The 27,536-nt window shown below is 31.9% G+C and overlaps 1 protein-coding gene across 1 annotated transcript in view; it reads right to left on the reverse strand.

Moving 5' to 3' along the window:
• LOC145291077 (uncharacterized) overlaps window positions 1-27,536 on the reverse strand; it is a 240,441-nt gene that overhangs the window by 58,867 nt on the left and 154,038 nt on the right. The window contains exons 28-32 of the mRNA XM_080136591.1: window positions 13,724-13,750; window positions 8,848-8,880; window positions 7,834-8,060; window positions 6,203-6,326; window positions 235-249 (exon numbers count right to left, since the gene is read on the reverse strand). Coding sequence (XP_079992717.1) covers window positions 235-249; window positions 6,203-6,326; window positions 7,834-8,060; window positions 8,848-8,880; window positions 13,724-13,750 — 426 coding nt within the window. The remainder of the gene's footprint in view (window positions 1-234; window positions 250-6,202; window positions 6,327-7,833; window positions 8,061-8,847; window positions 8,881-13,723; window positions 13,751-27,536) is intronic.

Genomic DNA, 27,536 nt, shown 5'->3' on the forward strand with positions numbered 1-27,536 from the left:
TACTCTATTGAACATATGTACACTGAAAAATGCAGCTAAAATTCCGGGAATTAATGTGACAAACAGATTTAATTATCTGACATCATAAAATTAGAGAATATTTTGAACTTTCAATGTCAAAAAAATTCTAAACTGGTAGCAACTAGTATTAATTAAGCATTAAAATAAATAAATTAATCATAAAAATGAATACATTTTAAATAAGATTCAAATATATTAAAAAGATATACTCACAAGGTGGAACAATACCTACAAAAGAAACAAAATAGAAAGTAATAATTTCAGATTATATAAGTAATATAGTTTTCATAATTGAACTTAAAAAATAAAATAAAATAAAAAAAATTATTAAAACGTTATATTTTTTGCTATTTTATGTTTTTCCTATAAAGATTAGATTTGTATTAGACAATTTTCTGCACTACACAAATATTATTGAAACCGCAACTAAGAAAAATAACATGATTATTAATTGATGGAAGGGAAATGTAAACACTGAATTTATTTTCCTTGCTTGAAAGCACAAATCATTATTAACTTTTAAAGAATCGTATCACTTGCACATTACATCTTTTAAAATCCAAAACTTTATATCTGCTTTGACAATAGTTGAAATTCTGTTTAGAATAGTTTTAATTTTTTGATAAAATATTTTGAAATATTCATTTTATAAATACTAAAATACTTCAAAGCATAACTTACACAAACATTGTTGTTATGAAGGAATTACTTTGACATTAATAACAGGCAAACATATGTACATTAGATACCAACGCTGAAGAAATATAAAAGGGCGGTTGAATCAACAGAGTGAAAGGAGACTAAATTAGACATTCTAAATGGTGATTTGATATGCAAACCATGTGATATGTCATCAACTGTGTCTTAAACAAATTCAAATAATCTACACTCGCATACGAATTCGTCCAAATTTAAACGAAATAATGAACTTTCTAATCAATTAGAATCCATAATTGACAGATATATGAAGAAAACAAGCACCTGGAGAATTGCTCACACACAGTGAGACATCTTTTTTACAATCTCATTGAATCAAGATGAGTCATTTTTAAGTCAAGAAATATAATAAAAAGTTGAGAAAAAAGTAATAAAATTTTGTAATTTATTCCAACAGTCAATAAGAAGCAATTATTTTATACCTAAATTGTGTTTTTTTCTACCAGTATTTTATGGATATATCAGAATTATTATTCAATTCAGTTTCTTTAGTACTGACAGAAATCAAGTGAATCTTGTTAAAAAATAGATTTATATATACAAGTGGCGGACAGATGTTTATTTAAATAGACATTCGGACAGATTAGTTGCGGGCACCGCTTCCGTGGTCAAGGGGTAGAACTGCCGACTGTCATCACGACGGTTCTAGGTTCGATCCTCGGCTTGGGATAGGTACTAGCCTAGCGGCACTGATGAGTTGTGATACAATGAAACAGGACTGTATGTCGATGATTACAAATATATTTTATATATATATATATATATATATATATATATATATATATATATATATTAAATTGTAATTCAATGAATTTCAAAAAAACTCTCATTGAAATGAAATGAAGTGGTTGAGTTTCATATCAAAGAATTTTTATTATTCTAAGCAAGACAAAGAATGTTTTAGAAAATTAATCTCCTTAACCTATAGGGTTTCGATGTCTACCATCTCATCAGAGGAGAGAAAATATTAGCAAATAGTTATAAAGGTATGCACCCTATTTGCTAAATTCAGTGAGACATGGAAAGTCAAAGTGAAATAATACATTTATCAGAAGTCCTGTAGCAGGAGGATTTGTAGAAAAGGGATATGAATGTTTTTGTTGATCCAACTTGCTTGGTAAAATCCATATTATACGTTCTTTACATCCGTTTGGTAATAATTTCCAAGCTATATACTGGGTAATCCGCATAGCTGTGTATATATCCGAATCGGGCAAGTGCTTGTTTAAATTTGTTTTGGGTCCAGCGATAATAAATTCAAAGTCTGGTGGAAACCTTTTCATTAGAGGTTTATATTATTTTTAGTGGGGCGAAGTGTTAGGGAGAGCAGGTAGTGGTAAGTGGTAGGAGGTGGGGTGAGACATATGTGCATATTAATCCTAATACACACATGAACACACATATACAAACACACACATACACTCAATATACATATACACATATACAAACACACACATACACTCAATATACATATATACATATACAATTTTTTTGGTATACATTTTTTATGTCTAAATATATTTTTTTGTGTATATGAGGGTATATCTGGGTATATATGGAACACGTGTTATATGTGGGTATATATGGGCTTAGATGTAAGTATATATAGAATAAGTGAGCATATGTGTGTATTAACTGTATGGTTGCGATTATGTAAAAAAATATTTATTGTACGCATTCATGCATGTGTACGTGTGTGTGTATGTATATGTTATGTGTAGGTATATATATATATATATATATATATATATATATATGTGTGTGTGTGTGTGTGTGTGTGTGTGTATGTGTGAATGTATATGTAGGTGTGTATGTATATTATTCATGTATTTATAGGTAACTTTGTGTATATTGGAATGCAGTTGTAGAAAATTTCCCCAGTTAAATATTATTAAATAGCATAAGGTTATGGATATTACTGATTTTAAACGTTTTTCAGTAAGGTATTATCATTACTTTATTACCTTTATTTTAACGTATTTAGCATTGAACTATTACCGTAAGGACCATAAAATAAAGATAAAACGTTCCATCAATAATATTAGAATTAATTTCACAATTAGCGCATAAACATTAGTATATTCTAAACGTTATGTCAATCCTCTTTCTAAGGGAAATATGTATAAAATTAATAATAATTAGCACCTCATGGGCAGTATATATATAACTTGAGTTGACAGAACAAATACGATTTAAATTGACAATGAGGTTTGAGATGAAACTAGGAAAAATCCGGAAAAAAAGAATTATTCCTTTTAAGTATTTGGCCCATCCTTTTTATTTTTAGTTAATTTTGGTTTTTGTTCTTATCTCTATATTCTTCTTGTTCCTCCTCCTACCCCCCCCCGAACCAAGTCCCTATATCTAGTACACGACCTGACCTCAATAAAGCGACCGGTCAAACTTTATGATTCTTGGATTCTACTTGAAGAGATATCTATTTATATAGATGTATGTATGTTTATGTGTGTATATGTATGTATATGTATATATATGTTTATATATATGTGTGTGTATATGTATATATGTGTGTGTGTGTATGTGTATTTGTATGTATATGTATATATGTATATTGAATGTATGTGTGCGTTTGTGTGTTCATGTGTATATTAGGATGAATATGCACATATGTCTCACCCCACCTCCTACCACTTACCACTACCTGCTCTCCCTAACACTTCGCCCCACTAAAAATAATATAAACCTCTAATGAAAAGGTTTCCACCAGACTTTGAATTTATTATCGCTGGACCCAAAACAAATTTAAACAAGCACTTGCCCGATTCGGATATATACACAGCTATGCGGATTACCCAGTATATAGCTTGGAAATTATTACCAAACGGATGTAAAGAACGTATAATATGGATTTTACCAAGCAAGTTGGATCAACAAAAACATTCATATCCCTTTTCTACAAATCCTCCTGCTACAGGACTTCTGATAAATGTATTATTTCACTTTGACTTTCCATGTCTCACTGAATTTAGCAAATAGGGTGCATACCTTTATAACTATTTGCTAATATTTTCTCTCCTCTGATGAGATGGTAGACATCGAAACCCTATAGGTTAAGGAGATTAATTTTCTAAAACATTCTTTGTCTTGCTTAGAATAATAAAAATTCTTTGATATGAAACTCAACCACTTCATTTCATTTCAATGAGAGTTTTTTGAAATTCATTGAATTACAATTTAATTTATTTGCTCTATCTTGCACATCGAGCAATTCTTGTTTAGATGGGATAACTTATAGAATATTACCGCCAGTAATATTTTGTAAACCTACAATCTCACGTTTACATAACCACTGATTGTTAAATAAAAACTATTCCGAAGAATATATATATATATATATATATATATATATATATATATATATATATATATATATATATATAATAAAAAGAAATGCATTTCTAGTTCTAAATATGTGTATTTAATTATTTAGAGTATTAGGTTTATTTTTAATGGGTTTTTAAATTGCAAAATTTATTTTTCAGCAGATAACAGTCTGTTAATAAAAGGATGGCAAAAAATCTTAGTTTGAACAAACTTGAAAAGAGCCACATTTTATATTATGCTTAAATAAAGAGTTGTGTAAAGTTTGAATATTGATACTCATTTGATCGTTTAGTTGCAAACATTTCAGGAATATATTATTACTAGCAGGACCCGTTAACCGGCGTTGCCCGGTGGAAGCATGCCACCCCCTCCCTCTGCATAAAAAATTAAAGTACGACTTGTCGTTGTTGTTGTCCAACCCCCAACCTCCTCATGCTTAGAATGGTTTTCAGAATGAACACCCAATTTTGTGAGTGGAGGTATGGTTTTCAAAAAATTTGCTCGAAATGTAACCTTGATAATAGCTGTCAGGATTCCCACGTGCAAATACTCTGAACCAACAAAAAAATTTGGTGGTTGCAGTGTCTAAGGTAAAAATTTACATTAAAAAAAAAAAGTACAACTTATGTTAAAGCAAACATACAAAGGAGGGGTAGCGTGTATAGAATAAGTAAGTAATGCAGCAAATATGAGGTTCAGAGTATAGTATTTTTTTTTTGAAGGGGGTAGATGTAGAACTGTTTTGTGTTATAAAAAAAAAACTAAAAATAGTCAATGTCAAGTTTCTTTTCAACTCCCAAAAAACTTTAAAAAATGACGACTTTTATATGTTTTCAGTGGTGCTAAAAACGAATATCACATTTAAATTTGGGGCAGATAAGTAGTTTTCATAATATGGAGAAATAACTTTTCCGAAAGTTGGGAATCAGTTTCCTATATAAATCTAATGTAAAATGAGTACCCACTTTCTGGCCACCTACTGATTTCTTTATATCCTGAAATCAAATTTGAATGTGATATTCATTTTCCACACCCCCGAATTCGTCATTGTTCTGAAGGAAACAACTGTCTTTTACTAAGAGATTCGTTCCGTAGAAGTTAAACATCACCGCTCAGAAAGCATAAAATGTAAACACACAAGGAAGGGGTCGCTTTGTAGAATAAGTAAGTATATAGCGTACATGCAGAAAATATAGGGTAAGTGGATGGTAATTTTTTTTGGGGGGGGGTTGTAGAACTATTTGGTGTTATAAAAAACTATAAATATTTTAAAATAAAAATGGGACAACCCATAATTAAGCAAAGTAGAAGGAAAAAATCGTTGCTAGGAAAGCATTAAAAATAAACAAGATTAAATGTAATTGTATTTTGTTTTCAGGGTATTTTTTGTGGAGGGGTAGTTGTTTCGAATATTTAATGTGTACATATGTAAGTGTTAGTGATCAGTACTAAAATTTTTGATAATAGGAGTTTGATATGGTTTATGATATGAAGAAATTACTTTTTCAGAAAGTAGGGGATCAGTTTCCTATATAAATTTAACATAAAATGAGTACCAACTATATATATATATATATATATATATATACATATATATATATATATATATATATATATATATATATATATATATATATATATATATATATAACTTCACATAAGCAACTCAGGAAAACCGAATTCTAAATAAAAACTATAAAGTCCCATAAGTATAAGAGGCAAAATAAGTATGTGAATTAATAGAAATGTAAAATTATTTTTACACAGTTATTTGATTCCTTGACCATTGTTAGCAAGTAAATTTATTCAACCTAACAAGCAAGACTCAATCGAGTTTAAAAAGCATGCACCTTTGAAAGTTCTAAAAATAAGGGACAGTCTCATTACTTAATGCACTACAACTAGCAGCGCCCTCTAGCATTAAAACCAAATATCTCCAAGTAAGATAACTCTTGTTCAACAGTTGTCTTTATTTGTTCTTTTGAACAAAACAGAAAATAAATTCAAAATTACATTCTAAAATATACTGAGACATATTTTACTTGAATTTCATTTCATATAATGAAAAAATAAAATAAACATTAATTTGAATTAAGCAATGAATTATCAGAATACTTACGCTTTTCACAAACTTGAATTTCTAGATGCAGATTTGCAGGCAGTTTCGAAGTAAAGAATTTGAATTGAATATTTTGCATTGGTTTTGCTGGATTCATAAAAGTTGTTTCAGTTGCCAACTTCGTCTAAATATTTGAAACAAAATATTAAGTTTGAGGCTGATGAAAATCAACATTTGAAGTTAAATTTAATGAATCAATATAATAACTATTTCATAATTTATAAATTGTTAATGGTATTGTTTGTTAAACTAAAGTTTCATTTTCTATATTTTCTTCTCTTTGACTAAGCACATTTTAGTTTTAGCATATAATGTAAAATTTATCAAGTTTTAATTTTACATATTAAGTTTATAATGTGGATATCAGGTAAGATGCTGAAAGAAAAATTCAATTAACAGTGCTCATTAATAAAGGGTGTATTTTCATAACATCAAACATACAAACACTACGGCCTGACGAAGTTCAGCCAACTCCCAACTAGAACTGAAACTGTCTGGGAATAAATAAAAAGATTTATATATATATATATATATATATATATATATATATATATATATATATATATATATATATATATATAATTTGTTCCCTTAAAATAGAATGTGAAACAAGTTTAAGTCGAATATATGAATCGAATAGTATACATACTAGTTCGAACAAAAAGTGTTTCTCAGTTTCTATGATCAAAGTCAGTTCTCAAAGTAGTCATCCTTTCCTTTGGTATTATAAGAAAAATATCAGCACAGAATTTCCAAGGCTAGGTATATTTTATTAAACATTGTAATGATAGAATCGCTGCTCTGCTTCTCACAGAAATGAAGAACAGATACTACATTTTGATTTTAGTTCTAGAGATATGATCCAATATGTTACACAAAGGGCCCGGTCTAAGCCGGGTTGACATGCTAGTATATATATGTGTATATACATATATGTATTTATATGGATAAAAATGTGGCACGAGTCTGCAGATGGAACTTGGGGAACATGACAGCTAAATCAAAATTGTTTCAATATTTCTCACGAATGTAAAAAAAATTTATTATTGTTTGAGAAGGAATGTATCAATTAAAGGAATCTGGTTATGTTGATGTTTTTAAAAGTTGACAGAAAAAGTGACACAAAAAGATTGGAGATTGAGATTTGATTGTCAACCAAGCGGATGCAACGATATACTCCACTCTTCTTTCTCTCCACCATAACAGAGAAACAACGAGGAATAAAAACGGACTGTTGCTTATGCTAAATGTGTTGTTGTGTATTTGAATTCTAGAAAAACGGTTCATAATATAACAAATAATCTTGGGATGGAATACACAACAAGATTATTTTTATTTGAAAATTTCACTCATATACATTTTTGACAAAAGTTGTAGCCCAGTTCTTGCAACCAGTATAATGAAGGTTTCACACTACGCAATCCTTAATCATAGTGTAATAAGAAGGTAAAATTATTGTAAACAATGAATTGATCAAAGACAAGCATATGCAATAGCATGATCATACAGCAAAAGTGACAATGTCTGTACAAATATTAGGTGCCATTTAATGCTTAAAATAATCAAATCATTTGTTACATGTATAATTGAATACAAATGTTAATATTCTAACAAATAAAATTCAAACTTACCAACTGCAAGTTTACTATTTCATATTTTGCGATGTTCTTATACTTATCAAGTCTCACAGAGTATATGTAGAAAGGATATTTGAAGTTGTATTTGAGATAGACTACTGTATCCTTATGAATCTTTAGTGTTTTTCCTGGCAGTATAGAGTTTGCAGCATAATCTGGTACGCTTGCAGCCATATGCAAAATGTCGTCGATAGTCAAATTCACTAATTTAGCACATGGTTCTGAATATTAAGAAAATTAAACAACAAATAGAATAATCGCTGATTGAAAATAGGATATTGACATTTATATTACAGTTTCAAGTGTTAGATACATATACAGTGTTAGATACATATACAGATCAATACTTTTCCTTTATATAAAGGGTTTTTAGTTAGCATAAAATTGGTTTATAATTGTAATGATAAAAAGATTTAATATAGATACTTTTTAAGCATGAACATTATTATGTACGAGCATTTAAAGATATATATTTAAATGCCTGAATAAACTCTTTAATTATCATCCCTGGTTTATGAGTGTACATTCTGATAGGTTCATATTATGAAACGAACAAGTTACAAATTCAGATGTGGAAAGGTGTCAAAATGTTAACGTACAGGATATCACATTAGAATTACTTTAGTAATATTTCAATTTAATTGGATATCACATTAGAGTTATTTAACGATACTTCAATTTAACTGTTCTCTATATTTAGCATAAGAGATGCAATAGTTATACATCAACTAGCAAACAGAATCGGTCTGTCTTTCTTTCAATAGCAAAAGATTTTATTTCAAAATACACAAGTTTAAATAAGAAAGTCAAGCAATTTCTGCCCTTTCTGAAATTTCTGCACCGATATTATCAATTTATCATATTTAAATATTGTAAACATAATAATATACATGAAAAATTTATATAAACTTATTTCAAATGTAATTTTAAAAGTAAATGCATAATATACATGAAAAAAATTATATAAACTTATTTCAAAAGTAGTTTATGATTATAGAGATACATTACCTTCTGTTGTGGAAATTTCTGTGACTGTAGTACCTGAAAACAGAATAAGAAATCATAGCAACTGTCTTTTATTTTTTAAATAATTTAATTTGATCATTTACATTTGCTATTACACATATTAAATCTTGAAATCCATGCATCAAAATAAGAAATAAAGGATAATAACTGAGTGGTGAGAAATTATCACTTTTGAAATAGATTTTAAAAAGAATAAAAAATGAAATATTAATTTATTAATTCGATTACTTCCAATAAACTAGAACTTAATTAGAAATTGAAATCCATCTAAAAAATCAAATACGTAGAAAACATTTCAAAGTATATTATTTTCTATTATCTTTTTCAATACGCTTCTATTTATTTTTTTATTTTTCTGGTAACTATAATGATTGTATCATTATATAATGATTGTATCATTATATAATGATTGTATCATTATATAATGAACTTTGCTTTTATCTATCGCTATTTCTATATGTGCATATGTCTTACTTACTAACACCATTTTTACACACAATGTAAAATAGATAACAGAGTATGTGTAGTCCAACAACTACGAATTTGATAAGACAATCTTTTATTATAACATACATAATTAAAACAAATTTCAAATATTTCCCAACTTAAAAAAAACAACATTAATATCATTAAATATTATTTGTGAGACATAGCATTCTAACTCAAATCAAACAACTTAAAGTGGAATTTAGTAAATTTATAATTGACATAAAAAATAAAAGTTTACATATGTAAAGTACATAGTTAATTATCAGATTGTAAATGTTCAGTTTTGTAGCAGAGTAAATGTTAATAACTGTCAACAAACACATGTTAAAACGAATAGTTATACAGTATTTTCTATAATAATATACATGCCCTTTATTTTCCATAATTAGAAACATGTAATCTCTTAATCCTACAATAAAGCAATATCAATCTTTTTTACATGCATAAAAAAATCGCACAATGCTAAAACAAAAGTAAGTAGAAAATAAGGTTTGTACTAAAAGTTAACATTATAAAGAGAATAAAGTCAACAGATTGTGCGGAAGAGAACCCCTCTACATAATATTTTATGATTAATTATAATTCATCAAACGTATATAAGTCAGGAAGAAAGGATATAAAACAAGGGATTTGGACCTACAGCAGGACAACAGCTTTGGCAGTCAACTGCCTCAGAAACCAATCAAGAAAATGTAGTTCATGTTAACATTATGACATGGCAACATAACGACAGTATGTCAACCTTATCTGTCTGAATCACATATACATTTCACCATAGCAGCTCTAGTCTACATATGCTCACTTAAAAATCATAAAGCAAATCCACCTTTATATCTCTGAACAACACTAAAACAAACAGCAATTTTTGCTTCATTCTAAAATATTTTTTTATCATATTGTTATTTAGAATTAAAATCTATATAAATACTGTTTTCTTTTTAGTTACTACCTTCTTTGTTTTTGTGTGTGTGTTGTTTTAACGTTTGAATCCCAACACGCGGATTTTCTTTTAAAAAAAACATAGCAGATGGATTCTTACCCACACACAGTTAAGATAAAAATGAAATGTAATAAGTCTTCAGACATACCTCTCCACCGTACTGTATATCGATACTCTATAGTTGACTGGGATAGCTTCCGTACATTCATATCTGACCTACCTCTGCATTCTATGTTTAAAAAGGATGTGTCCTCTATAGTATCAAACCTGACCGAATGGTTAATTGTAGGCATAGATCGATTCATACCAGCCAAAAAATTCCAACAAAAACCTAACAGTCAGCCATGGTTCTCCCCTGAATGTGCTGCTACCATCGCGCACAGAAATCACTTTTTCCATAGTTACCAACATAATAGATGTACTGAGACTAAAGCTGCTTTCAGGACTGCCAGCAACCACTGTAAAAGAGTAATAAAAAATGCAAGAGAGCTATATGCTCAGTCTATTAAATCTAAAGTAGCTGAGCAGCGGCTTGGTTCCCACCAGTTTTGGCAAATAGCGAACAGAATCTTCAACAGAAGCGCGCGTTCTATCCCAACTCTCATCAATGGACCTGAGGTCATCTCGTCAGCATCAGACAAGGCCAGACTATTTACCAAGAACTTTGCAGCTAATTCTACCCTATGCGACAATGACCATCAACTCCCTGTATTTCATCCTATAACAGACAACACGCTATGCAACATACAAATATCTATGCGTGAAGTCATCAAGCTAATCAAGAACCTTGATTCCAGTAAAGCAACTGACCCTGACGGCATTCCAGTTATAGTGGTGAAAAAGCTCCAACCAGAACATGCCCCCATACTTACAAAACTGTTTAAGCGTTGCCTTAAGGAGAAGTGCTTTCCAACACCCTGGAAAACCTCATCAGTATGCCCTGTATTTAAGAATTCAGGTGAAAAGTCATCTCCCTCTCAGTACAGACCAATAAGTCTCCTGTGTGTCATGAGTAAGTTGTTGGAATCCATATTAAATAAAGAAGTAGTCAACCACCTCAACAGAAACAGCCTTCTTAGTGACATGCAATATGGTTTCCGTTCTGCAAGATCTACCGCAGATGTACTAATGGTTATATCACATAAGATTAGTGAATCTCTTGACAAAGGTTTCCTTTCCAGGGCAATTGCTCTTAACATATCGAAGGCCTTCGATAAGGTATGGCATAAAGGCCTACTTCACAAGATTTCCAGCTACAGTATTACTGGAAATGTTTTCTCAATCATTAAATCATTTCTCTCTGATAGGTTCATAAGAGTAGTGGTTGATGGGCAGAAATCAGAGGCCCACAGTATTAATGCTGGAGTCCTCCAGGGGTCCATCCTGGGCCCAACTCTCTTCCTGATCTACATCAATGATCTCCCAAAACACATACTTAAATCATTCGTTGACATCTATGCTGATGACACGACCATCTATGGCAACACATCAAAGGCCGTAAATGACAAGTAATTCTCTCTCCTCTGCGCGTGGTACAATGTGGGAAGAGGTGGCTGGTCACTTTTAATGCATCCAAAACCAAGCTTCTATCTTTACATCATCAACGCTCTGATCCCCATCTGGCATCAATTGAAATGGATGGCTCTCGTCTTGGGGAGGCTCCATGTTTTGACAAGCTTCTGGGTTTGACCTTTATACCTGATCTGAAATGGAACATGTACATCAAATCTGTTGCCAGGGACGCTGGGAAAATGGTGGAATCCTTCTACCGCTCCAGAAGATATCTCACTATTGATGCAATTCTCTATCCGTATAAAAGCCAAGTACGTCCAAGGATGGAGTACTGCTGCCACATCTGGGCAGAAGCTGCTAAAAACAGCCTATCCTGCCTTGACAGAGTACAAAATAAACTTCGTGGTTTGGTGGGGGATGCCCTTTTCTCTTCCCTGCAGCCTCTCTCCCACAGAAGAGACGTTGTGAGTCTCTCTTTGTTTTATCGTTATTTTCATGGTAAGTGCTCATCTGAGCTCCAATCCCTCATCCCCCCCCCCTCGCCAATCTTTCACAAGAAACACCCGTCTGGCTGAAACTAGTCAATAATTTTCCCCACTCGTTATCTGTGCCTAAATCCAAACGTAGATTCCATGAACAGAGCTTCTTTCTCAGAAGTGCACGATTGTAGAACTCTCTTCCGTTCGCCTGTTTCCCACCTGACTACAACTTGGATGTCTTCAAATCCAACATAAACAAATTCCTGACAAACCGCCCCCTTAAATAAGACACTCTATCAAATCTCCACTACTAATGATCACAATACTATCTCATTGATTACTGTACACATGATAACCCTTATCCCTGAGTGGCCTCCAGGCCTTGATAAGTGGTGACCCCCATGTAAAAAAAAAAAAAAAAACAGAAAAAAAAACAAGTCAGCTGAAGAAAACAGCTATCGGAAATAAATCAGACCAGCATAAGATATGACAACAAACTAAAGAACCAAGACAGAAATATAGAAATCTAATCCATTAAAGCTACTTATCCATTAAAGCATGAACATATTAATACTTGAACAAAAATTCTGAAATTTGAAATTATAGATTTTATTGGATCAAGAATCATGAATCTGAAACAAAAAAAAAAAGTGAATTCATTTAAAAACTTGAAAGTTATGAAATGTGCCATCTGTCACCTTGGGCTCTAATCTTCCTGATTAGGATTGTGCCATATATGGCACGGGCGGCTCTAGAGGGTTAAACGTATATACTGGCACCTTTTTTCATGCCAAAACAAGTAAATTCATTGGATTTTTTCAAATTATTGTGGCAGCAATGTTAATAACATGCACTTTTTCTTTTTTTTTTTTTATTAAATGCCGAAAATATGATAATTACATATACAAGTATATATAGTTCTCAATCCAAACTAGAACGTTGTTGCTATTGACACAAATTTTTAAATTGCTATGTAATATTGTTGTTTATAAATGTTTGTATTAATAAATTATTGTTGTTCATTTTCATATTTCACCTAAATTGCTGACTGTTTTAAAAAAAAATCCATAAACAAAAATATCCAAACAACTTCACCATTTAAGCAACAATGTCTATTTTATTTTTTTTATCACGGAATATACAAGATCTAAGCATAGCCTGTTTTGTATTTGTTATTTGTGTTATGTAAGAGTGAGAATAAAAAAGATACATAGTTTATTTCTTATCCTTGTGTCTGAGCGCATTTGTTCTATAAACTCTTGATTCTTAAAAGATCATTTAAAAAGCTTAAATAATTTCAATGATTAACATTTTCTTTATTGGAATAAATTATAAGAGAAACATCATGAATTTAGAATTTGAAGTAGAAATTTATTTATCTTTTTTTCATATTGTTTTTTATTTAAATAAAAGTATAATTGTGCATATGAGTATTTACCTATTGTTGAAATTCCTGGAGTAGTAGCTGTGAATAGAAGAAAGCATACAATATTAATATTCATGAACATGATTGAATATACAATAGTAATATCCCTGACAAAGTTAAGGTTGCTTAACCCTTGAACGCCTAGAAGGAATTGTGAGAACTGAAATTCCCAGGCTAACTCGATTACCGCCCTTTAACTCTGGTAATCAGAGAGCGACACAGCCACGTCACTTCTTATGGTTGCCAGCTTGACTTTTAAGGCAAAATTTCGCGAAATTTGGTCTTTTTAAAAGCAGTTTGGCCTTCAAAATTTCTGTTTGGCCTTTTTTCAAATTTGGCCTTTTTTCTGATCATTTTATATAAATATTAATTTAATAGTAATTATTAAAGAAAAAGTTATAATTAAGTAATTTAAAAAGTAGTTTAGATGCCAAAACTTGTAAACTTTTGTAAAGTTTAATATTAATAGTTTTCGGTAAAATAATTTTCCAGGTAAACATTTTGTTGAATATTTTTCTGCTGAGGCAGAAATCTTTTGTCAAGAAATATACTTTTTCCTGAGTAAATTCCAAAAGTTTCATTAAAAATCAATGATTATAGATTTTCTAACTATCTTGGATTAATAGACACATTTGTCTTAATAATGCCTAGATAGTTCTTGGAAATAAAGTTTAGTTTTAGAGTTATGACTAAAATAAAATTTAGCAATATTTTAGAGATATTTCAAGTTGAGTAAATTTGGTATTGTGGCGACTGAAATAATTCTTCTCTAAGAATATGATAGACAAATAAAGTAGACAAATAGGAACTTATGTACAAATCAATGCTTACGTTAAAGTGTAGTACCTGTTCTGATACTATACTTTATCTAGTCTGTCCTTGGTCAGTGAAAGAAAAATTCTTCTAAACTGGGGCATATGTTTTTGCTATGGGAGATAAATTCTGTGCTTTTTACTTTTTAAGACAATTTCATTTGTTTTTTTTGTCAGTCAGATTTGGAGATAGAAAAAAGTTATCCACCCTAAAATATTATGATGGTCCAAAAATGGAGGGTAATTTTATGTTTAATTTATATGCGAAACTAATTACTTAATTTAAATTATAAAATATTTCTTTTCAGGATGTTCACAAGTAATCATTTGAAAAAAATAGAATCACATTTTTAGGAGGAATAGCTGAGGGTCCTCATCTATTTAAAAGTATAGATATAATTTCATTTTAATTGGACAAATTTCCTAATGTTATCCTGGTGCTTGTCCATAAAAATTCAGTGTGGTCACAAATTAAGACTGAATCACCAGGTTGTATTCAGATGAAATGCCTCTGTCATTCTTTGAGTCTTTGCACGGAACATGCATCCTCAAAGCTGCTTGCTAATGTTGGTTTTCTCTTAACTGAAGTGCCATTATGGTTCAGTAATAGTGCCCTTTGACAAGAAGAATTCAAAAATTTACTTCAAATAATAAACCCTGTAGATGGAGAAAACGACCAAGGGAGAAATATTACTCTTCCATTTCAAAATTACTGGAAGGAATTATTAGGTTATTTTAGCACTTGTAAAGCAGAATTAAATATTAGTTCAAAATACAAAAGTCATCTGCTAAAAGAAATGCTGGTAGATAGGATTAATTATTTTTATTTTTTGTTTGCAACTTCTATTGTTCAGGAATTTGAAATGATAAATTTAACATTTCAACAAGAAAACAGTGATCCACACGAACTGTAAAAACAATCGCCAATGTATCATCAGAGTTTGTCCGAAAGACTTTTCAACAAAGATGGAACATGTAAAACATTAGAAAATGCTGACTTTGGTGCCAATTTCAGTCAGGTAATCCATAGGTTCACATTAACTGCAAGCGCACAGGTAGACAAAAACTAGAAAATAAAAAAGTTGAAACTGAGGTGTCAAGCTATGTTGCAAGAAACCTTACATCAAATAAAAAAGACTTCCCGAAGCTGGCAATCTGTTTAAAGGGCTTTCATTTCTAGACCCTGATAAAGTTCTTAATCAAAGATTAAGAGCAAAGTTTGAAGATTTTTCATTTCCACATATTATGGAAAATAACTGTATAATTGAGGCGCAATACAGAAAAGTTTGTTTGGTAGAATGGTGTGAAGAATTATATTTTACAGAGAATGTGATTCCTCTAGATTCTCTTAAATTCTGGCAAGGTATGGCCAAACATGATATTTTTAAGGAATTTGCAACATATGCTTTAACATCCTTAATAACCCCCGCAAGTAATGCAATCATTGAAAGAATGTTTTCTTTAGTTACTGCTATCAGAACAAAGCCTCGTAATAGAATTCAAATAAAATTACTGGATACTATTGCAAGAGTTCGTTCTTACCTTTTATATAACAATATTTGTTGCAAAGGCTTTATATGCACAACTAAAATGATGAAACTACACAACAGTGACAATTTTTAAAGTAAAGAAGAAAGCAGGACCACAAATAATGATGAAATTACGTAGTTAGAAGACGTTCTCCACTATCTGCCATGAACTTTCAACTTATGTTTTATTTCTTTGCCATGTTACATTTTCAGGAAGAAGTATGTATCTCTTTGCAGATGCCGTAATAATTGTGATGGAGTAAGATCTCCTAATTCGACCTGTGTGAAGAGATTGTGCAACCTTGTCTCGTTGGATGAGCCAGTCTGTTTCAATATCGTCCCCTTCAGTCGGTCGTACAGGTTGTCTTCTGGTACATTCTCCAGTAAATCTGTCACCTCGTCGACGACGTCTGTCGGTAGCTTTTTGACTAAGCAACAATATCTGGTTCCCTGAACGTAATCCGTTTCACGTCGAAAAGTATCTGGATTTGTACAAACCATGACTTTATATTAGTGGAATTGAAGATTGGTATGTTAAGTGATAACGTGGCCAGAGGTGTCTCAGCCGGCGGTGATTCCATTTCTTTCTTTTCCTTTAGTGGTGTGTGAAAGTGATTGTGAAGCTTTTAAACTGTCAGTTGTTCCGTTCCCAGTTTGGGACACTTGTTGTCGAGGTCTAAAACTTTTGATTTGGTTTAGTTGCAAAAGTTTGTAGTTTTGAGGTCTTTAAACTGCCAAGTAATGTCAGAAATGTTAGTGGACCATTGTATGAGGGGGTTGCATGCTCGAATTTCGTTCAGGTTCGTTGACTTGTAGTCGTGTGTTTGTTTCACGTTCATGGTCACCAACTTGTAGTGGTACTCAGGTATCATAAGATCCCTTTTTTCACCACAGATAAAATAAAATAAAATAAAACATGTGAAATAAATGGTGTTTATTTACACAAAAATAACAAGTAACAAACGAATCATTTTTTTGTGATCAAAAGGTGTGTCTGGATAGACAGTTCTTGCAAATGTGAAAGTTTTTGAGACAGTTCGTTGTTTTGACAAAAAAAAGCAGAAAATGTCCTTTGTTTTCTCAGTGAGAAAACAGGCTTAATTTTTGTGTGTGCTAGGAAAAATAAAGAGTAAATGTCCTTGCGTGCAGCTGAATATCTGCATTATTCGTTGTGTGTGCATGCGTGTGGATGATCGTGTTTTTTCATGCTAACGGAAAAATATGTAGCAACTGAGTCATGGACGTGAATAGAGAAGGGAGTGAAGAGCGGTGAGCGAAGAGTGAGGAATGTAGAATGTGGAGCGCCAAGTGAGAGTGAGTGAGTGAGTGAGTGAAGGAATTTGTTTAAGTAGTTGTCGATCAGCTCCCAAGCAGACACACTTGCAACCGTAAGTGTGTAGTCGACACATTCGTGGCCAACACAAACCAACTTCAACCCATTGAGCAGGTTTCATAGATTCTGCAGCAATGCAGTTTATCACTGCAACACTTGCACTAAAACTCACAACATCGTTCCTGTGACCATCCCACAATTACACAAGTTTTGAACATTTTTGCTTGATTTCCTTAAACGTCACAACTTCTTTTCACCTTGACACTTAGTAAAAATAAAAAAAATGTTTCTCGTTCTGTACACAGCGGACACGTACACATATATATATGCATGTTTTTTCTCCAATTTTCTTTTCTTTTCTCTAACTTCCAGCTAACTAGGAATGGAGTACTGTGGGAATTGAAATTCCCAGGCTAACTTGATTCTCGCCCTTTAACTCTGGTAACCAAAGAACGACACTGCCACGTCACTTCCTGTTCCATATACTTCTATCTCTTTTCGCTGGATCCTCAACCAGTCAACATGTGACGAAACGCACTTTGGTTGGCATGGCCAGCCAACCAGCCCTCCTGACTAACCAGCCTAGTATCTCATCAAAATACTTTGCAAGTAACGTTACTTAATCCTTTCTTCTCACCAATAAACTCTTATTCTTACTATATCTATATTCATTAGCTCACATGTATATTTATGTAAATAAATCTACATTCATTCATTATCGTATATCGGTATGTTTTGACTTTATTATGCGATCTTTGCTTCTCAATCACTTAACATTTATCAACAACATGAGGATGTGATCGTCAATTATATAAACAGGCCATCCTGTCCACAACAGATTGTATGATCCTCTATCAAAATAGAGTGTATTACTAGTGAACACGTGCAGAGGGTGCTGATGCTGTTTAGAACACGTTGTAGTAGACGAAATTGCAACAAACATAAGCAGGACCGAATTCTCGCGGCTGGAGATTTTGAATATGCTTCCTTCCTGACTTGTCCAATCAGAAGCCAACTCTCAGTCACGTGATCAAGTTTATAAAAGGTTAAACCGGCAACACCACACACTCTCTCTCTTTCTTCCTAAATCTTGGACTGATAACAACTCCGTTGAATGGACCTGTCACTCCCACCTCTCTTGGGACTCAAAAGAACTCATCCAGCATTTGGGCTCGAGGTTCGACTTATACATGAATACAAACAAGCCAACGTGGCTATCTCTACTCACGGACTTCAATGCGGTATACACATGGATTCTTTTCTCATCATGCAGTACTGTTTCTAATCATCGGGGACGTACGTTTCCACTACTACTTTAGACACAAACATACATGAACTTTTCTCTTTCAACAGGTCTGTATAATCCCCAACGTCTTTACACCGAAGCTCTTTGTACGACTAACCCGTTTCTATACAACCTATCAACGAAGGTAATCAATAAAGCCGTTATTAAATGTTAGAATGAGATTTCATATCTTCTTATTCTACATATTGACGACTCTCGACGTGAGGGCAAACATGCAACGCTCGTCTACATCTAATTTTAAAACATCTAATACGTATTGTGGCGTCGTTTGATACAACACAGCTGGTCGTACATGCTTAAACCAGCTGTTGGGCAGCTGTGAGTGTGTGTGCGTTCGTACGTTACTTACCTAACTGTGAAAGTGTAATATTTATGCCATTCTGGTTGTTAACCAAAGTGAGATAACCATTGTAATACATTGCATACGATAGATATGTTTTTGCAGAGGGTACTGAGACCTGCTTTTGTCAGTTAACTCCTTCTTATTGATATTAAATATTAGATTTCTAGGTACCTCCAACGCGAGACACAGATTTAATCCCCTATCCAGTGGTGTAGCAAGGGCGGGAGGGAAGGCGGTCCGCCCCGGGCGGCACGTTCCAGGGGGCGGCATTTTGAGGGGGAAAAAATTAAAAATAAAAATAAATGAAAGCTAACAAAAAAATCTGAAATTTTATGCCGAAAAGGTTGTAAAACATCGGGACTTTTAGAGATATAGGAATCAGAAAAATGTGTCCCTATTTTATGAGCGGCACACGTCAGGGACGGCATTTTAAGAGGCTAAAAATAAAAAATAGAAAAATAAATAAAAACTAACAAAAAAAAAATCGGAATATTTTTACCGAAAAGGTTGTAAAAAATCGGAACTTTTGGAGGTACCGGAATCAGAAAAATTTGTCTCTATTTAACGAGCGGCCCATGTCAGAGGGGGGCGGCATTTTGAGGGGGTAAAAATAGAAGAAAAAAAAGATAAATAAAAGTTAACAAAATATCTTAAATTTTATACCGAAAAGTTTTTAAAAAATCGGAACTTTTGGAGGTATTGGAATCGGAAAAATGTGTCCCTACTGTACGAGCGGCCTAAATCGGGGTGGGGGCATTGTGAGGGGGTTAAAATAGAAAATAGAAAAAATAAATAAAAGCTAACAAAATATCTTAAGTTTTACACCGAAAAGTTTGTTTAAAAATCGAAACTTTTGGAGATATTGGAATCGGAAAAATGTGTCCCTACTGTACGAACGGCACATGTCAGAAGGCGGCATTTTGAGAGGGAAAAATAAAAAAATAGAAAAAATATATACAAATAAATAAAAGCTAACAAAAAATTTGAAATTTTATACCGAAAAGGTTAAAAAAAACTCGGAACTTTAGAGATATCGGAATCAGAAAAATGTGTCCCTATTTTACGAGTGACCCATGTCAGGGACGGCATTTTGAGAGGGTAAAGATAGAAAATAGAAAAATAAATAAAAATAAATAAAAGCTAACAAAATATCTTAAACTTTATACGGAAATGTTTGTAAAAAATCGGAACTATTGAAGGTATTGGAATCGGAAAAATGTGTCCCTATTTTACGAACGGCACATACCAGGGGGGGGGGCGGCATTTTGTAAGGATATATATAGAAAATAAAAGCTAACAAAAAATTTGAAATATTATACCGAAATTTTTTTTAAAAAGTCGGAGGTATCGGAATCGGAAAATGTGTCCCTACTTTACGATTCCAAAATCGATTGTTTTAAATTTTTAATTGAATTTTTCATGATTGGTACTAATGATAAATATTTATTGTTTTTAAATTATCACTGAGACTAAAATTATAATAACATCAAAATACGATGTAAATTTATTTTATTTGCAAAACAAAGTTTTAAAAAGTTGCATAAATTCTCTAGATAACCTTTTAAAGAAAGCAGTTGATTTTCATGTTCCAAAAAATGTTGAAAAATTAAACAAAACACTTTTGTCAAGAAAAATACTTCCAAACATCACAAATAATTAAATGATACAACGGAAAAAAAGCAACCGAAAATTACGTAATTTTGGAATTGTAGAAACATTAAGCAAGTATGGAATAAAAATCGACTGTAAACAGATTTTATAATCGTCATATCAGGGCATATAATTCTAAATGGGAACTAAGCGCTACACCTCAAATACTATTTAAGTGGCTTTCTATTTGATAGTTTAAATACTGCCGAATTTCTGTCAAGTTTCGAACAATCACAGAGTAATTTATTTTTTCAAACTATTAACAAAATTTTATAATTACTGATGTATTTATGATTAAACCGAAATTTATTATGATGAATTAATTCTGGTAACAGGATTTTATTTTTTTATTTTTTTTTTACGTCCAATTAATATTGCTGAAGCGTTTCTCAACTGGAAGGATCTAGAGATCCGACTTGCTTAAGGAAAGGTAGTTGACAAAGTAGAGCAACATCTTATTGAGAAGGAAACTAAGAAGTGGCGGGAAATTCTAGTTAGATTGCTGGACACCATCAGATTTCTCGCCAAGCAAAATCTGGCACTACAGGGTCACTGGGAAGACATCCATAATGATGAAAGAGATCAAGAAAACAAAGGGAATTTTTTAGAATTGGTAAATTTATTGGCCAAGTATGATCCTGTGCTCGATAAACATTTGGTGAAAATTAACCTGGGAAAGAAAATCGCTACTTCTCATCTGTCACCAGAAATTAAAAATAAATTTTTAAGCATTTTAGCAAAGCAGGTGAGAAAGAAAATCATCGATCAGATCAAAGAAAGCAAATATTTTTGCATAATGTTTGATAGCACTCCTGATGTATCTCACAAGGACCAGATGAGTGAGGTGTTGTGCTACGTAAAAATTGACGAAAATAAAGTGACAGTGGAGGAGTCGTTTCTCTGCTCCATCGAGACAAAAGGTAAAAGCGCGGAGGGACATTTCTAAACTGATTTTGAGACAATTGGAGAACGATGGGATTCAGATTGGTGACTATATTGGCCAGGCATTTGACAATGCTGCTATTATGGCAGGCCACCAATCGGGTGTGCAGAAACGAATCTCTGAAATCAACTCAAAAGCTCTATTTGTGCCATGCACTAACCATTCATTAAATCTGGCTTGTGTACATGCCGTTTCTGTAACGATTCACGCTGTTACATTCTTTTGGCACACTAGACCGGTCATTCTTGTTCTTTTCTGCATCTACACATCGCTGGGACGTCTTGATTCACTCGATCGGTCTAAGTATCAAGCGGACTATGGAAACTAGATGGAGTAGTCGAGCAGGTGCTGTAAATGCTGTGGTAAAAAGATTATTGGAAGTCGTCATTGCCCTGGAACAGCTCACAGAAGAAGGAGAAAATGCAACAACAAGATCAGATGCATTTTTAATTCTCAACTTGGTATTGTCGCTTCCGTTTCCATTTCTTTTATTTCTGAGGTTTTGGAAAACTATTCTCCCAGAAATCAATGATGCCCAGAAGTATCTTCGAGAAAAGGGACTGGATCTGCAACAAAGTTCTGTCAGGCTGACGGCGTTGAGAGATTGTCTTCTTCAGAATAGAGAAAACATGGTGGACACTGCAATAGACGAGTCAAAATAACTCTGCTCTGAAATGGAGATAAGCATGAAGCATCGTATCCGCAAGTAAATCTTGCAAGTAAATATGCTTTTCTTACACCGTCAAATCTGCTTGATGATAATTATGATTGTCAGCTCGGTGAAGTTGGCAAAGATATAGAAAAATATAAATTCTTTGCCGAAAGGAACAGATTACAGTATTTTGTGAAATCTTCAGGAAAAGACAAACTCAATGAACTCCTTCAACTTTTGAACTTCATACACAGATACCACCTTGAGGATTCCGTCCCTAATATTGTGATCTTGCAGCGCATTTTCCTTACCCGAGCTATTAGCGTTGTCAGCTGTGAGCACTTTTTCTCGAAACTGAAACTCATAAAAAACTACTTTCGATCCAAAATTAGCCAGACAAAGCTTACAGACTTGGCAATCCTCTGCATAAAGAGGGAACTTATCGATAGAGTGAATTTTGATAGAGTTATTGATAACTTTGCAGAAAAAATTGCGAAAAGTATGTTTGTAAATTTTCAACCGACTTGATGCCTTGATGTTCTCTCACAAAAAATAAATTTATAGCCTTATTTTCAATTCATAAATACATCCATTTAAAAAAAAATTTAGACTATTTTTTTTATAAAGGATTGAAACATTATTAACAACAACAAATTTCTTAAATTTTGAGCTTAAACCAAGCGATTATACACACGGGTTTCCAAAAAACGCTGATACAAGACGTTTTTTTCCTCTTCGAGACGCTCAACCTCTTAATAATAACATTATGAAGAAAAAGAAAAGAAAACTACATCGGACTATCCTCTTTTTGACACATCCATGTATTTTGTGAAAATTCGGACTTTAACAACAAGAAAAAGTAAATAAAAATGATTTTATCATTTCATAACATTTTCAGGTGTCCAAATGTTCTCATTTAATTTTATTATTATATTTGTTTGTGTAGCCAATTAACTTAATTTAACATTTTTTTTTATAATTTGAATTATACGTTTTTGTTTTGAAAAAAACAAACATTTGGTTTCTTTTGTTTCATATTAACGTTTACATAATTCCCTTCAGATTAATGTTTACATACTTATTATTATTCAAATTATTGAAAAGAAATTTATAATTGAATTAAAATTTAAAAAAGGGGAATTATGTAAACATTAATCTGAAGGGAATTGTACAAACATTAGTTCAATGAAAATAAATATTTTGATCGCTTTTTGGAATTTTGAAGGTTTTAACAGGTTGTCATATGCCAGCAGTAGGCGGCAAATGCCAGCGGGGGTTGGGTCAAAACATGTAATTATATGCCAGCGGGGGAGGGGGTAAAACAGGTAATTATATGCCAGCGGGGAGGGGAAATAGGTAATTATATGCCGGGGAGGGGGGCAAATTTTCCGACCGCCCCAAGCGGCAAAACTGACACTATGCCACTACCCCCATCCCCTATATCTAACACGATGTAATATTGTCATCATAACTTTTGTACCATTTAAAAGAAGAAGCTTCAAATAAACTAGTAATATATATATTTTTTAAATTTTTTACAGTGTACGAAAATAATGAAAATATGAGACCAAAATCGTGTTAGAACTGTTCGAAATTATATACTAAGAAAGACTTGCCTGCGGTTCTTAGGAAAAAAAGGAAAATTTATCCACAACTCCCTATCTGTAATAAAGTACCTTGTTGTGTACCGACCGCTCTCATTGGTTGAATGAGTATATATAAAGTAGCACTTGAGAGCGGTCGGGGGAAGTTTTTATTTTATTTTATTTTTAGATTGTGTACTTCTCCGGTGAAATTGATCACTAAATTTTGTTACTATTACGAGACTATTGGGGATAATGTATTTCCTACAGCAACATAACTATTGTTGCAACGCCTACCTTGATTGACTACTAATCAGAGAACTCTTGTCTTTGAATGAAAATTTTCAACAAAGCAACGTTCTTATGTAGTGATCATTTTGTGTTTTAAAAAAATCTAGTAAAAATCAATTAATAATCAAATTTTCATGAAATTCGCGATATGTATTCAATTTTAAATTAATTTATATTTTAAAAGCAGTTTTCATTGAATATGTGAGTGAAAATTTATTTTTTAGCTGTTCTAACACTCCCATTTTTGAATAAGGTTTCCCAATTAAAAAAATATTTTCATATAATAAAAAAATGACTATTGGCAATTATAAAATAGCAAATTCAACTACACCTTGAAATTATTTTAATTGTTGAAAAATGTTTATTTCTAGGGAGGGCTCAACTTAATTTTAGCACCTATGTTACGAAAACTAAACAATATATATATATATATATATATATATATATATATATATATATAAACCCATTACTTATTTCACTTACGTTGAAGGTGTAAATAAAAAAATTGGCCATAATATCAATATTATTATGTTAAAAAAAATCAACGTTTTTTTCTCAATAATATATAATTAATTAAATTACAAAAAACAAAACAAAAAAAACAACAGAATTCTAAAAAAATAATTTTTAAAAGATTTAAATAGAATAAAATTCCAATATTCTGCGATGTGAAGTTTTAAACATAGATTTTTGAATAAGGTTTTCCAATTTAAACCTGACTATTGGCAATTATGAAATAACAAATCCAACTACACCTTGAAATTATTTTAATTGTTGAAAGATGTTTTTTATTGGGAAGGGTCAACTTGATTTTAGCACCTATTTAAAAAAATGTACAGAGGTCCTTAATTAGTAAAATTAACATAAACAAGAACAAAAGACCCCCACCCCCCACCCAAAACATAAAAAACGCTTCTTTCCTGATTCAATTAAAGCGACTTGCATCATCTGTAAAAAATATGCACAATTATAAGACAGGCAAAATGATGACGTGACTGATAGTGCGTCAAATGCTGGTGATTTCTCACAAACAATTTAGACATCCCTATGGATTTCATAACGGGACTATATGGTCCAACGGGGCACTGGGATACTTAACTGAAGAAGAGCTATATGGTCCTTCTTGTCATTCACGTGAAAAATAACTATTATTTTTACAGTAGTAATAATTTATGAATATTTTATCAAGAAAATAATGTATATGGGGATTTTAGTATTCAAAGCTCCTTTATAAATGTTATATTTTTATGTATGGTAATAAGAATCGAAAAAAAAATCACAGGCGGAATATGTAAAGATGAATTTATTTACAAGGATAAATGGAACAGTTTCGGGTTATTTGGCTGTGACTTGCCCGTTTATAAGATTTCTCGCTGCCTTGACTCGCACGTGGGTGATTACAAAGGAAAAATACGAAAGAGTTCTAACCAAAATGAGATTGACTTCATCCCTCCCAACATTTTCTCGACCATAATATTACAGGCCCTACATGAATGTAATAGTTATTCTCTCAACCAGAGTATTACAAAGCACCACATGAATGTAATAGTTATTTATTTATCTATTAATTATTATTATTATTATTATTATTATTATTATTATTATTATTATTATCTTATTTATCTATTAATTTATTATTTATCTTTTAAAAATTATTTTTAATTGTATTCTCCGTGGATCCTTAGATGGATCATGCTACTAGATAGAAAAATAAGATGATTTGAAATTATTACAGAAATAAATTATTGCTTTCTTCTTTGTATCATGGTAGGACAGATCTAGCGTCTGCATTATGTGTTGCTGACTTTTTATATGAGTTATACATTTACAGTTTACACATATTTTAATTTTTTATTTATATGTTATTTTTTCAAATGCTTCAAAGTCAATCTCTACAAGAACTTTTTATAAAACAAAAAATAAACTTACTCGAATTGAGCGTTTAGCTGAACATGTGACCTATGACAGTGATAAACAATCAGATAAACCAGATGCTGAATATGAAGACCCTAACTATCTTTTTCCTGCGAGTGATATTTCCGATGAAGAATCTAAAACTACATCCATGGTTTTGGAAAGAAATGAAGAAGACCCACCTGAAGTAAAAGTAAAAGAAAAACAAAGAAAATCTACTACGAATCACCCATATTGGAATAAAGTATCTAGAAGGGAAATAACTTCATCAATTCCGAAATTTCTAATACAAAATGAAAATGAAAAAGAACGGTTACCAATGGAATATTTTAAGAATTTCACTTCAAATGAAGAATTACTAGATAAAAGTTGTGAACAATCAAATTTATATGCAATGTGAACAAACCTCTCCTGTTGCACTAAGAAGAACTTGGACAATGGATTAGAATTGCAATGCAAATGTCTATCATGAAGATATCAGATACTAGGATGCATGGGTTATAGTATTCCTTCAGTGATAAAATTTCTTCAACAATGACATGGCAAAGATGGGAAGACATACAGTCTTATTTGCATTTCGTAGACAACTCAAGAATAAACGAAAATAATAAAATCTGAAAAATAAGAATGCTTGTAGATCATCTATGTCAAAAATTTCAGAAAATATCCGTGTTAGAATTCTTATCTGTGGTCGAATAAAGCCCCCCCCCCCACCTTCAAAGAAGCATCATTAATGAAACAGTATGTGCCAAAAAAAGCCACACAAATAGAGCTACAAATTTTTTGTTTTAGCAGACAGTACTGGTGTTGTGTATAACTTTTTTCCTTATACAGGAAAAATTAACCTAGTGAATAATCCAGAAGTGCCTGATCTTGGTCCTAGTTCAAATTCTGTGTTGCAACTGTCAGAATGCATTTCCAATAGCCAAAATTTTAAGCTGCATTGTGGCAATTGTTTTACATCACTGAAATTGATTGATCATCTCTCATGACAGATCTGAGTGTGTGACTCTATACAATAAAGAAGACTCCAAGGACTGCCAAGCAACAATTAAAAACAACTTTCTATATCAGGTTGTGGATCTTTTGATGAGTTTGAGATTCAAAATGGAAATGCTATCATAACTTCTGTAAAGTGGTACGATAATAGATCAGCATGCCTAGCATTATCCTATGCAACTTTGTTTCCAGATGAGAAATGTAAACGATTCAACAAAAAATTAAAAAAAAACTATGATGATATAGATATTCCTAACATAGTGCACCTGTATAATAAACCCATGGGTGGAGTAGATATTCGTGATCAAATGATAGAATAGAAAGGAAATATCTTTGTTTAGTGTTTCACATGATAGATGTGTGTAATAAACAGCTGGTTTCTCTACAGATGTTCACAGGACAAAATAAACGTCAAGACGTATCAAAAGAATGCTCTAAGTGAATTCAAGTTGAGACTATCTGTATCGAAT

Source organism: Euprymna scolopes, chromosome 12 (genome assembly GCF_053919585.1).
Source record: "Euprymna scolopes isolate OS-2025 chromosome 12, ASM5391958v1, whole genome shotgun sequence".
NCBI lineage: Eukaryota > Metazoa > Mollusca > Cephalopoda > Sepiida > Sepiolidae > Euprymna > Euprymna scolopes.